The sequence below is a fragment of the Parasteatoda tepidariorum genome, chromosome 3 (assembly GCF_982258835.1).
Source record: "Parasteatoda tepidariorum strain Cologne lab strain chromosome 3, Ptep-v5.0, whole genome shotgun sequence".
NCBI lineage: Eukaryota > Metazoa > Arthropoda > Arachnida > Araneae > Theridiidae > Parasteatoda > Parasteatoda tepidariorum.
Genome location: NC_141757.1, coordinates 118,960,932 through 118,976,881, shown reverse-complemented (window position 1 = coordinate 118,976,881; position 15,950 = coordinate 118,960,932). Strand labels below are relative to the sequence as shown.

The window sequence follows — 15,950 nt, the reverse complement described above, 5'->3', positions numbered from 1 at the left end:
AATTTAACAACTGTTTCGAATGATAAGCATCTTAAACCATGAACGCATGATTTTTGTTAAACATATTTTTTCATTATTTTGTATCAATTCAGATAAAAACAAGTAAAAAATATTATAATTAAAATTTTATTAATTTATGGTTAATGAAATACAGCATGAAACACTGTTGTTTAAACAAACAAACATGTCTTTCTTGCGTTAAACGTAAAATCTTCCAGCAGTGATTTTTCCAATTGCTAAATATTGTTTTATTTTCTGGAATTTTTTACTTAGATCCAAATGAAATAATTGTTCATCATTGAAATTGTTTTAATTTTAAAAAAATCAAGTATTGATGAATTTTTGAATAAGAAAAAAATATTAAATTACTTAACTTATTTTGGACTTTATACACTCATGGACAAAAAAATTAGCTCACCAAGAAGGAGTCGTCAAAATGAAACGAAATTTTACATACGTAATGACTACTTTGATGTAAGTAAATGATTAGAAAATCAAAGAAAAACGATAATCTTTGATTTTCTAATCATTTACTTTTATCAAAGTAATCATAACGTATGTAAAATTTCGTTTCATTTTGACGACTCCTTCTTGGTGAGCTAATTTTTTTGTCCATGAGTGTATTTTAGTACAAATATTATTCCGATAATCTAATAGTTCGTTTTTGGTAAGTATTAGACTATTCTTTATAACTAAAAAACACCAAAATACATTTTTGCTTGTAATTAGAGTGCCAGAAAAAATATACAATAGGGACACCGGTGACCCATCTGCGTCAAAGGGTTAAAAGCAATCGTCAATTGCTCATTATTTTAAATTTTATTTCTTTCTTTAAAAAAAATTTTTTTTTTGAAATTTATGGAAACATTAAGTAATAAATATATAACTGATAACTATCACTTTTATCCCAACTAAAAGAAAAGAATTTATGGAGCAGTCATAAATTTTTATGTAGCCTATTTTTCAGATAATGTTATTGCGAGCATGCTTGTTGAAATCTAGAAAGTTTGTCTTATCTAAATGGTACGTAGATGCAATAAACTGAAATCAATCGATAAATCTAAAGTAGTGAACATTTTAACAAATTGATATGATGCATTTATTTGGCGAGTAGTTTTGGAGCGTGACGCGATTTTGCCGTTGAAATGGAATTTATTCAGCCAATGTCTGCTAAATTGGAAAAGTGAAAAAACTTTCTCTTACACCGTCGATGGAGCGTATTAACCTTTAATAACACATAAAAAGTACGATTTACTTCTTATTGAGGCAAATGTGAGTGGAATTAGTGATGGGCTATGAAGGAAGAATTAAGCTCGTTTTTCGGCGAGACTAATTCTATGGAATGAAACACTAAGGGATTTCTTGTTTCAATTCATGGACAACTTCAATTCACAAACAACTCATGAGAATTCGAAAAATAACTCTGAAATAATCTTTTGGTTGTATAGCGTTCTGAAAGATATTTTAATTGGATTATATATATATATATATATATATATATATATATATATATATATATATATATATATATATATATATATATATATATATATATATATATATATATATATATATATATATATATATATATATAATAATATGAAAATAATATTAATTGTTACAGTAAGAGTCAAAATAAACATATAAACTCGTTTAAACTTTTTACCAATGATACTCACTTTATTTTTTATATTTAATATTTCTTCATTCTTAAGATAATATGAATTGTTACAGTAAAAGTCAAAATAAACTTATAAGCTTTCTCAAACCCTTTTCCAGTAAAATTCCCTTTCCCCTATATTTTTGGCATTTATTATAATTAATAAATTTACTGCCTATAAATTTAGTGAACTTAAATTCGCAGGAATTTAAAAAATCTCTGTTGGCCTTTGAACTTTTTGCCAGAGAAACCTACTTCACTCTCCGTGTGTAGCATTAGCTAAACATTGTCAAATGATAGAATTAAAAACCAACATGAACTTATTGGCAAAGCTCATAAAATCTCGATTGAGTCTTCAAATGTTTGACAGAGTAATTTGCTTTTTGGCATTCGTTGCACGCTGCATAACTATTAATTTTGTCAAACTCATAGTTACTACTACTCAACTAACTGCAACTTCTGCTTTTATTTTAAAGTTAACAGCACTTTCGGACTGTTGCTCGGCAGACTTCAAAGAGAATCATTGTTAACGAACCTTCTTTACATTTTGACCTCACGAAAACAATATGTCCGTATCACACAGTTCATATAACAAATATAAAAAGAAAGATAAAAAAAAATATGCAAAATCGTTTGCTTGCCCATTTTTATGAGTTTCTCCAAGAAGTCATAAAACGCAAACTATAAAAAAAAATTTGCTAATCGGTCGAAAGTCCTTTTTCCAACAACGTGACCTCACCACGTCAGATTTGCATCTGAAGATGCTGAAAAACTCTCCCCTCACATCACGTGATGATGAAAGAAACGAAACAGAAACTAGGCGCGGCAAAATTACTTTCGCGCCCCCTCCTCCTCTTTTATTTTATAGAATATTTCGAAATGCAGTGCTGTATCGAGGTAGACGGCCCTTAAGGTCGACGAGCAGGTGTCGGCATCACTTGGCTGCTAAAGAGTTTATTATTTCAAGCATTTTGTTGTGGACCCTATCATACCCGGAAGAACTAATTATTATGATATACGGGGTTAAATTTTAATGCGGAATTTTGATGCACTAGGACAAATGATTTCGAAAATGCATTGGGAGGATAATAGGGTAAAATGATACCCCATTACTCGTAACATTAAGTTAGGAAGAAAAAAACTCACTAAGCGAATGTTATTTGAACGTTTATTGAATGGTATTCAAGTTGTTATTTCGTTTAAAAAAATATTTAAGTAAATAAAGTAAAAGCACTCAAAATTCTTTTGCAGTTTTTATTGGTTATATTTATTCGCTATTAAATAATGATAAAAGCATACTCTATTCACGAGGTTTTGATGCATTTTGAATATAAATAAATAAATAGCTTCTTTGAATGGCGAAATCACTGTAAGTAAAAAAATAACTACTAATTTTTATAACAAGTATTTATAAAGAAATTTATAATTAAAGTAAGAAATATAAATTTATAATACTTGTTTTTATAAATAAAATAACAAGTTAATATGAAGAATTTTCAAATTTAAACATTTTGAATAATGACCTTTTAAAAATATTCAAAAATGTTGTTGAAAATGTAGCCTAAACCGACTGGAGCCGTTTGCCCGAAAGATAAATAATTATTCCAACAATAAATATATGAATAAATAAAGTAAAATAAAATAAAAAGAAGTGGCAAAGATTTAATTTTTCGCTTCATCTTGCCAGTAAAATAGCTGTAATAGATTTAATTCGTTTTTCAGTAAATGAACGTAAGATTTCAAAAACGCTCTTCCTCCATTTTTGTTATTTGAATAATCACGAGCAATTTATCATTTCATAGCTAAAGATTCCAATAGCAACATTTTCATCGTAGATTTAGCTAGTAAAGTTACTTTTTGATCACGTGGTTCTTTAAAGTGCTGAGTATAATAATAATTTTTAAAAGTTCAAATGAGGTCCAGTTTTAAAAATCAATTTGAAGAGCACCACAATAAAAAAAATGACTAAAAAAGTATTGCAATCGCATTTGAAATGCACTCTATAATATGGTATATATATAGAGTGCATTTCAAATAATTGGTTTCTTGTATGCACTCTATATAAGAAACCAAACTGAAAATTGCCTAACTTAATTATATTTCTACAAAGTGTCGAGTTAACATTAATAAAACAGTTTTGAAATCAAGCATCTGTACTTTTCAATAGGGATAGATTTCGACGTAAGCTCCCGCACGTAAGATTTGAAGCAACTTCCCATGTGCGTGTTCGCGTTAATTTTAGACGCTACGTATCTTTACGTTATGTTGGAGTCATTAACTCTACAAAGACAAAGCTAGCTGTTAAATGTTGTTCAACCAGATCTTCAAACTAAAAACATGGAATGCGAATTTGAAGATTGATGAAATTTAGAAATGAATCGCGCTATATTACTGACTAACTTACCCGTGTAGTTTAAAGCCTTAAGTTATGGTTATTTGTAGACCTCACGCAGAAACTGAATTTCTTCAATCACAAAAGCTTCATTCTTCATCGCTGAATTCATCAAAATCTAGCAAATTTTTCTGCTCAGAGAACAGCAGTTTTATGTGGAGCAAAGCACCTTGAATCATGTGCCACAGCTTTGTAGAGATCGTCTACGTCCATGTTTGTTTTGTGGTCTAAGTTAAAATGATATTCCACTACGTAAGCGTTTTTAACTTATTGGTTTTTGCAAAATCTCTTATTTTTCTTTATGTAACAGGGTGCGTAGCGTTTTTAAAAAGTGCTTAAAGGTGCTTATAAGCCCTTTAAAGATGCTTTTTTCATTGGGTGTTTTTAAAAAGTGCTTAATATTCCCTTTTCGAAAATGATATTTCTTTCTTTGCTATTTCGATTTTCGTGTCGTATTATGTAAAAGTGCGCTTTTCACATTGTTCTGTTCAACGTTTTCACAATTCAAACCACCATCTATTTCGGCGTACCGTCGGTCCATAGTGTATGAAAGAGCCAATCATTTAACATGTTTGATGAAATGCTTGCGGGTCCACATGTGCGTCTACTGGAGTTGGGCAGTGGCGTAGTGACGGGGGGGGGGCATCATGCCCCGGGCGCTACTCACAAAGGGGCGCCAAATGGTCCATAAAACAAAAAATTGCTGGATAATTTTTATTTTTATTATAATTGATTTCTGGAAAATATATTTTAAATTTAGTGCCAGTGTAATATAATAAATGTTATTTCGTAAATAAAAAGATGAAATGAGTAAATAAAAAGATGAGAATTATTTGTAAATTGTGATAAACATTAATTGAATTTCGTAGGATTTACTGCAGCTAAACAATATCCAATCGTTGTGACATGTTTTGGAATAATTGAAAACATATATTTTTTTTTCTCACGTTCAACGTTACGATGGGAATTATTAAAAAATTAGGAGGCTTCGCCCCCTGCTCGCTGGCGCTCACCAACCCGCATACATAGTAATTACTTTTATTAATATATTATAATCATATTATTATTAAATATATGTATCTCCTTAGAGATAATGAATATTTACTTTTTTATTGCTTTAAATCTGTGAATTTTTAGAATATTTCCTTATAAATCTATAAAATAAATAATAGGTATCTTTTGAACTAATTCTAGATGATCATATAAATTGCAAAATCTAGTCTTGTTTTCTCAACTACATTTTTTGTCTCAAATTTAAGGCCTAGCTTGAGCCTATGACTTTATATATTTTACTTTATTAATTTGCGAGTATATTTAAAATATAATATTATATGGTTTTCGAAGGAGGGGGCGCTAAAAAGGTATTGTGCACCGGGCGCGAGTTAGGCTCGCTACTGCTCTGGAGTTGGGTTCGGTGAGATTATTTCACTTTCACTCTGCTGCATTTTGCAAGATTTCTCAATTTCAGGCTTCATATTTCCCTCTCTGATATCGAACCGAAAAATCTCACTTTATAATGGCTAATAAAACCAAGAAAAAGAGTTCTTTGTCAGAAACTAGTTATTTTATCATGTTCATGTAAAGTCTTTGAAAATAAATTTGCATTTTGTTAATGCATATAGTGCTTTAAAGCATTTTTGAGTGCTTAAAAAGTACTTAAAAAGTGCTTATTTTTTGTTGAAAGATTTGGCTACGCACCCTGTATAAGTTTGATATTTTTTCACGGGTGTATACGCATTTCACCAGAGCTGATGTATGTATACTAGATGTGAGCATGCGCAATTAATTAAAATTTTACGAACGGTAGCTACATATCATGATTCCATTCGCTTAAAAGTTTAATAATATAACAGAATAAATATATTGAAATAAGCGAAAAGAGAAATTAAAATTACCAATTTCCTGGCTAAGCTATTGGGGTATGTTTTCTAAATCGCAACCTTTCGCACCATTGGAATTGGAAATTAGTATCCATGTTGTGTCGATGGGGTGCCACTATTTAAAGCTTTCTGACTCTCCTTGTACTGAAGTGTACAATGATGATGGTTAAAGCATCCTACTACGAATCCGACGGTCCTTGGTTAAAAACCTCTCGCCGGTCAACGGGCTTCTCTTGCTCACATTCCTATCTACACAACATTTTTGAAACTCATCGCTATGCTTTTTGCTCAAAAATGAGTATATGCTTCTTCAATTATAAATACAAGGTTTTTTTTAAATTCATCTATTATTTGCTTAGGAAGTATTTTGAAACGTTTTTGCTCAATTTTGAGAAATCTTTTTCTGAAGAGCAGAGGTCATCAATGATAATGGCCTTAAGTTCCATGGATCCTTTCGAAAAATGTCAGTATCCCTATGTCTCCGTATTCTGGTCTTACCATTTCCATATTTTCAATGTAAGTACTCACTAAATTTTTTCTTCTTCTTTTTTTTAGGATTGAAACTATTTTTTAATAATCTCGTTAGTCCCCAAAAAAATTAAAAAATTTTTTATTGAAATTAAATAGACTAAGTTAACATGATTTTTTTTTTACTTTTCTAATTTGACAGATTGACCGCAACTATCCAGAAGTACCGCTTTTTTGAAACTCTTGTCTTCCATTAATTGATTATACAATTTTGGCAAGCATATTTTTTTTCAAAATAATTATAATAATAAATTAAAATTTTAAATGTAGAAATTAAAGTAGATTACGGTAGTTTTATTCCTATTGACTTTACAAAACGGCATACAATTATCAAGAAATTTCATCTTAAATATCAGAAATGTTAGTTTGAAGATGATAACATTTACTAAAAATGTTATCAACTTCAATTGTTAGTTTTCAATATTTTAAAATATATTAAAAGCCAACAAGAACGTTGCTAAGTATTTAACTCATAATTACATAACTTTTACTAAATATATTTACAACTGTAATGGAATGCAATGCAAATTACCGATATTTTTCGGAGCATAGTTTGTTGTTGACGACCCTTTGGTGCTTTTGTATCATTTTGACGAGCTTGACAGACGCGTAGTACTTCAAGCAAGCACTCCACACCTCCAGACCCAATAAAGTCTTCCATGAAACTACAAAGAAAGAAAAATATGACATATATTTTAAATACATAAACTTGCATCATAATCAGATTGTCGATTCATCTCAATTCGTTCTAAAAGTTCGATTTTATAAAATATTTTTAAATTAAAATTTTGAAAATGTCACCGTTAATTTTCATTTAAACATTTAAGATGTCTTTTTTTCCAATGTGCATCCAACGAAGTTAAATGCACACTTATTTATAAAATGATAGTGTTTTTTTTCCAATCAGAATTCTAAAAATATTATCGAAAATTTTAATTTAAAATTTTAAGATGGCTTTCATTGCATCTTCCTAAGTTTCTTTTAAACATATTTAACTGTTTTCTTTCCTTTTTTTCACTAATAGTTTATCTTAAATTTACAGAATTTCGTAGCTAAAAATTTCAATGTAAAACTGTTTAAAAAATACAGGTTGCCTCTAGAAAAAAAGGCTACAGTTCTACTAAAAAAATCTTTAAAAAATAAAAATAGCGTAAACTCTTCTATTAATGATATACAACTTCTTTTTAAGTAATGTAGAGTACATAAGTTATAACAGAAGCTGTATTGATAAGAAACTTTTATAGAATTGCAGTTTCCGAGAAATTTTTTCATAAGTACCGCAGTTGTTTTAACATCAGTTTGCATGAAAAAATGAAATATAAAAGAGATTCTTATATCCATGTGCCTCTTATCCATTTTTATCTCATGACGATATTTTATTGCTTCATGGTCTCATAATTTGATTAATCGACAATTTTCAGTGATCTGGAAATAATTTTTTTTGTATATAGATTTGAAGGTATAATTATAGAAAAGATTTTCATTTGTAAACATATTAATAGTTTTCTTTAACCATACTATAAGCATTTTAAATTAAAAACGCAGTTCCGGAAAAACTTTCACGGGTAACTAAGTGTATAAAGAAGAATCGCCTAGCCTAAACAAGCAGGCTGTTTCAATCTAGCATTGTGGGAAAACCTCTTCATATCTGGATGGTTAAGGTTATCTCAACCAAATTGAGAAAGCTTCATGCACTCCTGATTAATGTCTCAAACACTGTTTGCAAATCATGGCCCGGAACCACAAAAACAAGAAAAAGGGTTTAATTTTATTTATATTGCCCCGAGCCTCCTTCTCAAAAGGTAGCTTGTTCTTTTCAATGCCAAGGCCTTCATCTATTCCTCAGGTACAAAATTATTCTTCCTAATTGGTGCTGAATAAGGTTGTTGTGTAGTCCATTCTCCACTGGCGTGTGAAAACACCGTTTGTTGGCGAGTAATAAAATGAGATTCGCGTGAGCGCCTGTCCATGCATGGTTAGATGGAGATAATTTATCCCACCATGGAAATGATTTATACCTCAATATTTTATCGTAGATTCACACATTTATACCGAATGTATACTTTGAATACTGCTTATGATGGTTAAGTAATTGAATCCATTTTACAGTACTTGATTAAAATTTTACACATAGTTTGTTGATACCTATCTGATACCACACATATTACCGCAAGTTTCTAATTTCTCACCAAATGTGCATTTTGTATACCCCTTACAATAGTTAGGTAGGATAATCCATTTTATAACTTGTGATTCAAATTTTGCATATAATTTATAGATAGCTGTCTGATAACACAAATTTTACTGTAGGTTTATACATTCCGACCCAATTTATACCGCCTGTGATAGTAATTTAATCACCTTTGCAATACTTGATTTGAATATTTGAATTTTGTGTATAACTTTTTTAAATAATATCTGACTGATAATTGGGCACATTTTAATACGTTTGTAGAGTTTTTAAGCTATTGAAAGTAATATGTCTGTTTCATTACTATTTTTTATTGTGATTTAATTACTTATCATAAGAATTTAGTCAAATGTTTTTCTCTTGTTCTAATTAGAAAACTTTTTTAATCACTGAAAAGTAAAATATCTAAGGTGAACAGATGCGTGAACTATTAAAATACTGATTAAGAAAAAATTATTTCAAATTCTGCGAAGGCTTTTGAACTGTTAATGAACATCCAAAAAAGCAAAATACCAAAACAGAAGACAGGGATTTCCTAGTGATCGTACAACAGGGCTCCCAGATGTTCAACATCCCGAGAAGATGAATATTCAACAATCTGCCTCAGGCTTAACATAATGTTTCAGAGCCCAGACTTGTTTTATTATTATTATTTGAGCTACTGACATCGCGTTTTGAAATGTTACAAATGAACGAGAGGAACGAAATTAATGAAGAGTTTTAAAAGAAGGTGAGGGCAGGGTTACACGTGTCAGAAAAAATTGCCGGGCCTTTTTCTTAGGCGGTAGTTTCTTTTAATAGCCACACGTGTGACCTCAGAGGTCACTTTTATTTTACCACAAGAGTTTCGATAATGGATAGTGTTCGCACATGGAAATTTAATTTCTCGTTTAATAGAATTGGAAGGGTTATACTGTTTTGCATGCAGGAGTTAATCGAATTTCTGTTATATATAGCTATCCTAGTGGAAAAATGAGTTAGTAACTCCCACATGGTAATGTTAGAAATTGGATTGAGAATTGAACTCTGTGATTCATAATGGTGTATAATATGCTTTCAGTATTTAAATTGCGGCATCTAATTAATTTCTGAGATTCTTAGAATAGACGATTTACTTTATTATTATGAAATATTTATTCTAGCTATTAATCTACACTTCAAGTGAACGACCAAACATATCATTATAAACGTCTAACAATTAATTTCTCTTTCTTCTGTTTTAAATAAAGAATTCTATTTTTATTGAAAGCAATCTCCTGTTTGAAAAAAGCATTAAATAGCAATTTCGAATTTATATTTAAAATTAAAATTGAAACAGTTATACTTCTTTTTTTTAATAAACAAATAAATCGAATGTTAAGGTCTCCATGTCGTCCAGTTTATATGACTTAATTATCCCCACTCAGTAATTTAAAATATGGAAAGATTTAGCAATACCAAAGATATTGAACACTCGTAAGCTTTGCCCAAACTCTGTTGAGAACATTTTTTTTTTCTGTAGCAAACTGTACACTTTGCAGAACATATTGTTAACATGTAGCATAGCATTGATGTTGGCCAATATTAGCATAGCATTGATGTTGGCCAATATTATTAAAGTTATTGCCCCGGATTGTCTGGAATTGAGAACAATTTATTAACAAGTGATCAATAGATTGATATTCACCACAGTTACATGTTAACAATATGTTCTGTACACTTTGCAGAACATATTGTTAACATGTAACTGTGGTGAATATCAATCTATTGATCACTTGTTAATAAATTGTTCTCAATTCCAGACAATCCGGATCAATAACTCCGGAAAATCAATAACTTTAATAATATTGGCCAACATCAATGCTATGCTAACCTGACTTGTAGAAATATCATAAAAAAGATTATTAAACAAACTTTAGAGGATGTATTGGGGGACGGTCTTTAATGTCTCGGAACTTGTTCCTTCCAGCTTGGGTGTCTCATTTTTTTTACTATGTCTTTTATAAACTATTCTTCTTTTACTTGCTCCAATTTTATTGTTATTTACTTATGTACTATTTAATTGGTTTTAATGGTAATGCTTTTTATTGTTTTACAATATTGTTCTCTTGTAATTTTTGCACGTTTATCTTTTAAATTGCTCTTTTAAATTATTCTTTTAATTGACACTTTTAATATATTGCTGTTTTAATGTTTAGCACCTTACATGATTTTAGCTGTTCTACGCCCGCCATGTTCATGGGCTGTTGCCATGTCTGATGTGTATTTTATGTAATTTATGTTTCTACTGTTCTCTGGATATTTTTTTTTTTTTTTTGGATTTTAATAAACATTTACCCGTATACCCTAAATAAGGGCGGGTCGGGGTAAATTCTTCCATATTGTTAACATGTAGCATGCAGATTTATCTACTTGAAAGTGCTAAATCTCTCTACTGTTACTCTCACATTCAGTTTTGAAGTAATTGAGCATGCGCATTATGCCTGCTAGATAGCAAGGTGCGCGCTAAATCTGCAGTGGCTGAAAGTCTTCTCGTTGGATGTGGTGTGGAAATTTGTAAAGATGCGACGCAGTCCTCGTCGTCTGACTGGCTTTACTATGAATGGAGTTACCGTTCATGGTAATCGTATCTTGGCCGTTAAAAGATAAAGTTTTGAAAAACGGGCTAGGTACTTAGCCAGGGTTGTGTGATGTATATGTTTATGGGTGAGCATGAGCTTTTTTAAGCATGAATGATTTCAGAAATGTGAAGTTCCATCGAAACGCACGTGACGGGATGGATTTCTAAATCTTTATATGTTACCTATTATTTAAATTAAAATTCATGAATAATTTCTTCAGTAGAAAAAATTAAGTTTTGACAGTTAAATTTAAATTATGTGGTTCTATATAAATTTATTATGTGAAATTATGACACATTGATTGGGAAAACTAGTGATTCGTATCAATTTTATATAGTTTTCTATAAAGAATTCAAACTTAAAATATTAAAATCTGGTTATACAATCAAGTATCTTGTGACTATTAGTTGTTCTACATAATATTTTTTCAGAAGTTAAACCCGCTTAATATATCTCTTGACCAATCATAACGAAGCAAGGAACAATTCAAAGAAGTTTTGTGTACCCAACACAATTCGCAATAATTTCAGCGAAAGTATGTTGTGTGTTTATACCATCCTTTTCAATTAGAAGAGCAAACTTAAACCATTTTCAAGGTTCAAAGAGATCTCATCAGAATTAAGTAACCAAACATATTTAAAAACTTTTATTTGTCTAAATCTGCTGACCTTCGTTAAGATAAAGTCACAGTTTTTCGAGAACATTCTCTTTGTTTAACGGTATCTCTTTGGGACCAACATTAAAGGTCTTTTTCGTCATTGAGATTCATAAGAAAGGAGACATCTTTATTTTTTACTTCTTATACCCAAAACAATGGATGGGATATCCTCAAAGAAAACGCATTCTAAGAGAAAGTTTAGTCACGCAGCCTTAGCTAACCTAATGGGTGTCTTCCAAACACGGACTGCTGTTATCTTGATTAAAAGAAGAAAAAAAACATCTAAGAAAAGAATTCCGTTTCTTTCGCCAAGATGCAAGTAGAATACAATACAACTCAGCGTCATGTCTTGTAATTTATATTCCAATGGCGGCTTATATTTCTTTTATTTTGCTTTCACATAATATTAAAAACGTCGCCATTTTGAAAAATCCGACCTTGAAGAAATTTGACAAATGAAATTTGCGGACTGAACGGTTTGATGCTCATCTGACAAACGAGATTTTGAATGTTTGGGAGTGTTCTTTGCCATTTTGCTAGTTTAATTCCCCTCGCCCTTTCATTCGATTTTATTAGTTTTTATTTTGTTTGTGTTTCCACTACCTCTGGCAGAGCGATAGACGTTTCATTGTTTACGACTTCCGTTATTTCGTGGAAGCTGTCACTTCGGGACCGTATATCTTCCTTTAGCAATATTAAATTACGACACACACACGCAAAACCTCATCAAGGCCCAGATAGCAGAATGGAACTAATAAAATGTTATCAACGATTACAACCAGTTTTCACCGTGGGAAGGAGTTCTTGGAGAGATGGAAATTTTCTTTTTTCTCTCATGGGTTCTTTTCATTTCAGATTTTTTTTCTTCTTAGAATTCGTTTACTGGCTTAGTCATAGTTTATTACAGAAAGATACATTTGTAGTTATATTAGGCATTTAAATATATGGGCGTTGTCTCAAAACAGTCATGAGACGCAATAGGGTGTTCTAAGAAATGGAAAAAATACTATACAGCGCAACTATGGGTGGCAGAAAAAAAAATGGTTTCATATAGCAGTAAGCATATTACATACTCAGGAGCAATTCGATATCTAGGAATATTTTCCGAATGTGATGTGTCACCAGTCATAAATTTAGTCCATCCAGTCGTAACCAGAACATTACCAGAAACTCAAAATCAACTTCTCTTTTTTTTAAAAATACGTTCTCTTTCATGAAATGAATCAAACATTTTTTTTAAAAATTAAAACTCAAATATAAATTGAAGGCATAATTTTTTCTTACGCAAACGTACTAGAAACGTAAAAGTGCTAAAAACGTAAAACGTAAAAGTGCGTGTTAAAAAGTTACGCGGCAAGGGTATCAGAGCGGTCGATATTAAAAATAATTCTTGAAACATACTATGATAGGTGACCAAAAATGATTTACAGTTAAAAAAATAAGTTAACGAAAAATGAAAAGTGATCAGAAATTTATTCTCACGTATTTTTAAAAATGGTTACAAAGTTCATCAACGGATTGTCCTTATAACTGAAAACTAAAGAGCAACGTTTTCAAACGAACCACTTACAAAAGAAAATAAATTGACGCCAAGAAAATTTTTCCATCTGAAACGCAACGAAAACTTTAATCTTCCTCGCATCAATTTTTCAGTCCAGTGATACTTATTTAGCCTTTTCTTAAATGAAAAAAAACTCTGTTCTTAACCTTTTATAGTATAGGTAACAAATTTTAAAAGAAATGAAAGCTTGCATTATAATTAAGACAACTACATCCAAAAGGAAAAGCCCTGAAAAAGAGAACGAGTCGTTCAAAGCCATTGAATTGTAAACTACCACCCGTTACATCTATACGTGTGGCATAGTATAGGAAAACTAAACTAAACAACTCGCTAACTTAAGTTTAATGTATCTAAGAAGGAGCAGGACAATCAGCACCAGTGACGGAAAAACTTAGTTGGAAGTTTATTCGACAGCAAATGGGTCTTCCCGAATGTTTTGTGAAGTTAAGTAATTAAAAACATGTCATGAAATGTGCCTTGATATTGTCCTTTGACCATTTTGTTCTTCTTCTAGTTTTAAATTTTTTCAACCCAATCCGCAACTGAACAGAAGATTCTTTCGAGTAACTTTTTCTAAATATTTCTTACCTGTTTCTCAAACTCTTCTATTTGTCCTTATAAAGTTAGTTCTTCGTTGTTAAACAGTTGAAGATTTTTTTTTTTTTTTTTTTTTTTTTAAATTGTTCCGCACATATATGCACCCGTAGCTACATGGATTAAAAACATTCTGACAAAATTACCATTCTCTATGATAATGACGTTTCTGGTAATTAAAAACCATAATTCATGTTAATAAAACCGAAATATACTGTACTTAATCATTCATTTGGCAATTTTTCTATTCATATGATAACGGTTTGCTGAAAATTTTTGTTTTCAAATTTATAGTTCTTATTACCACACAATAAATAAAAAATACAAAACTGAAAAGTAAATTAAACCGAATAAATGGTTTTTATGCCAGGCTCTAAATTACCAAATTTTACCACATTTGCTGTATTTTATCACGATGTATAAAACCATATTTTATAGTTAATTTTACCAAAATCATTACGAAAGCACTTCGGAAAAAATTGTTCAACTTTTTGGTGTTCCATTAAGGCCAGAAACACTATAAATTGTTTTATATACTGGTAGTTATGTTCATACTTTCTTTCCCATTGTACTTAATGTCTAATGTCAGAAAATAGAAATAGCTCCGTGCATGTAAAACTCCATATATAAATAAACTACTTAAAGGTGATGCCAATTGAGGATTCTGGTAGAAATATTTTTCTTATCGCATCAATATTAACACTAATAATAACAAGTTGGTCATTGTTATGCGTTGAAGTCTTTTTCTCTAATCACGAAAGTAAAGAGACTAAACACAGAGCGCACACCCTAAACAACTAACCATATAATTTTCTTCAAGGTGGAGTATTGGCTCACTGACCTTATTAGCATTTAACGGGGTTCAAATATGAAATTAACCTTGAATTGAACAGTTGATAATTTGAGTTTACAGCATCAATCGGTAGTTTCCAAATTGAGAATGCGTCGTTAAATATTAATTTTAGAATCCTATTGACTGCCAAAGAAATTAAACAATAGGTATTACACCTATTGCGTCATGTGACAGTTTTTTAGAGTGCTACTATGCATCGTACCTCTTATCTTTTATTTTCTTCTGTGTTGGCAAAGTTACACAGACGCGTATAGTGAATATACTTGCACACTAATGTCATAATATTAATAAAAAAAAATTTTTCAAGGACCCTGCGAAGAAGATTTTAGAAAAGTAAATGAACAAATTAAAATAGCATTGATAAAAGCTTTTGTTGACTTAAAGTCAGGCATCTAAAGGCAATTTCCATAAAAGGCTTTAAAGATCCATCATCAAAGCTTAGATGTTCACTTATAATTGCCATCTCTGTCATTTCTATATCATCAAGAGTTTTAAAGAAATCATGACTTAAAAAATGGATTTTAGTAATTTTATTTAGTTAAAAAATATTACCTAATTAAGTTATTGTTAGATCTAAAAATACCTTTTTATTTTTCATGAAACGAAACCTCTATTGGAAGAAGAAGAAAAAGTCAAGTAACAGTTAAATTAAGTAATAACAACATTTGACCGCTGATGCCCCGCACACCATAATGCTTTCGTCCCAAAACCACCAACGACGAGCTGTAAACGTGGCAGACAATAATCGCAGAAATAAAATTAAAAACACTCGCAGAAAAATCATAGAAACACAAAAAAAAAATGTCTTGATTTTGATAAGGCCTTGTAGTGATCTGCAGTCTCCATGTTTTGGTAAGAGCATCAATGAACTTCTTGTCATTACAAGTTGTTGGACACATTTGGTGGAAATTCAAATTAAGATGTATCTTTCAAAGACTAGTTGTCCACCAAACTTTCGTATGTAGTTGACAAGTCTTTTGTTAACATCGCCTATTACCTGTTTCAGCATTAGCATAGGAAGCCGTTTTAGAAT

General features: G+C 30.6%; 1 protein-coding gene across 2 annotated transcripts in view; it reads right to left on the bottom strand.

Moving 5' to 3' along the window:
* The window catches only part of LOC107449775 (uncharacterized), a 112,713-nt gene that overhangs the window by 35,463 nt on the left and 61,300 nt on the right, over positions 1-15,950 (bottom strand). For both annotated transcript variants that reach the window (XM_016065424.4, XM_016065433.5), the window contains one exon: positions 6,993-7,125. In XM_016065424.4, coding sequence (XP_015920910.1) covers positions 6,993-7,125 — 133 coding nt within the window. The remainder of the gene's footprint in view (positions 1-6,992; positions 7,126-15,950) is intronic.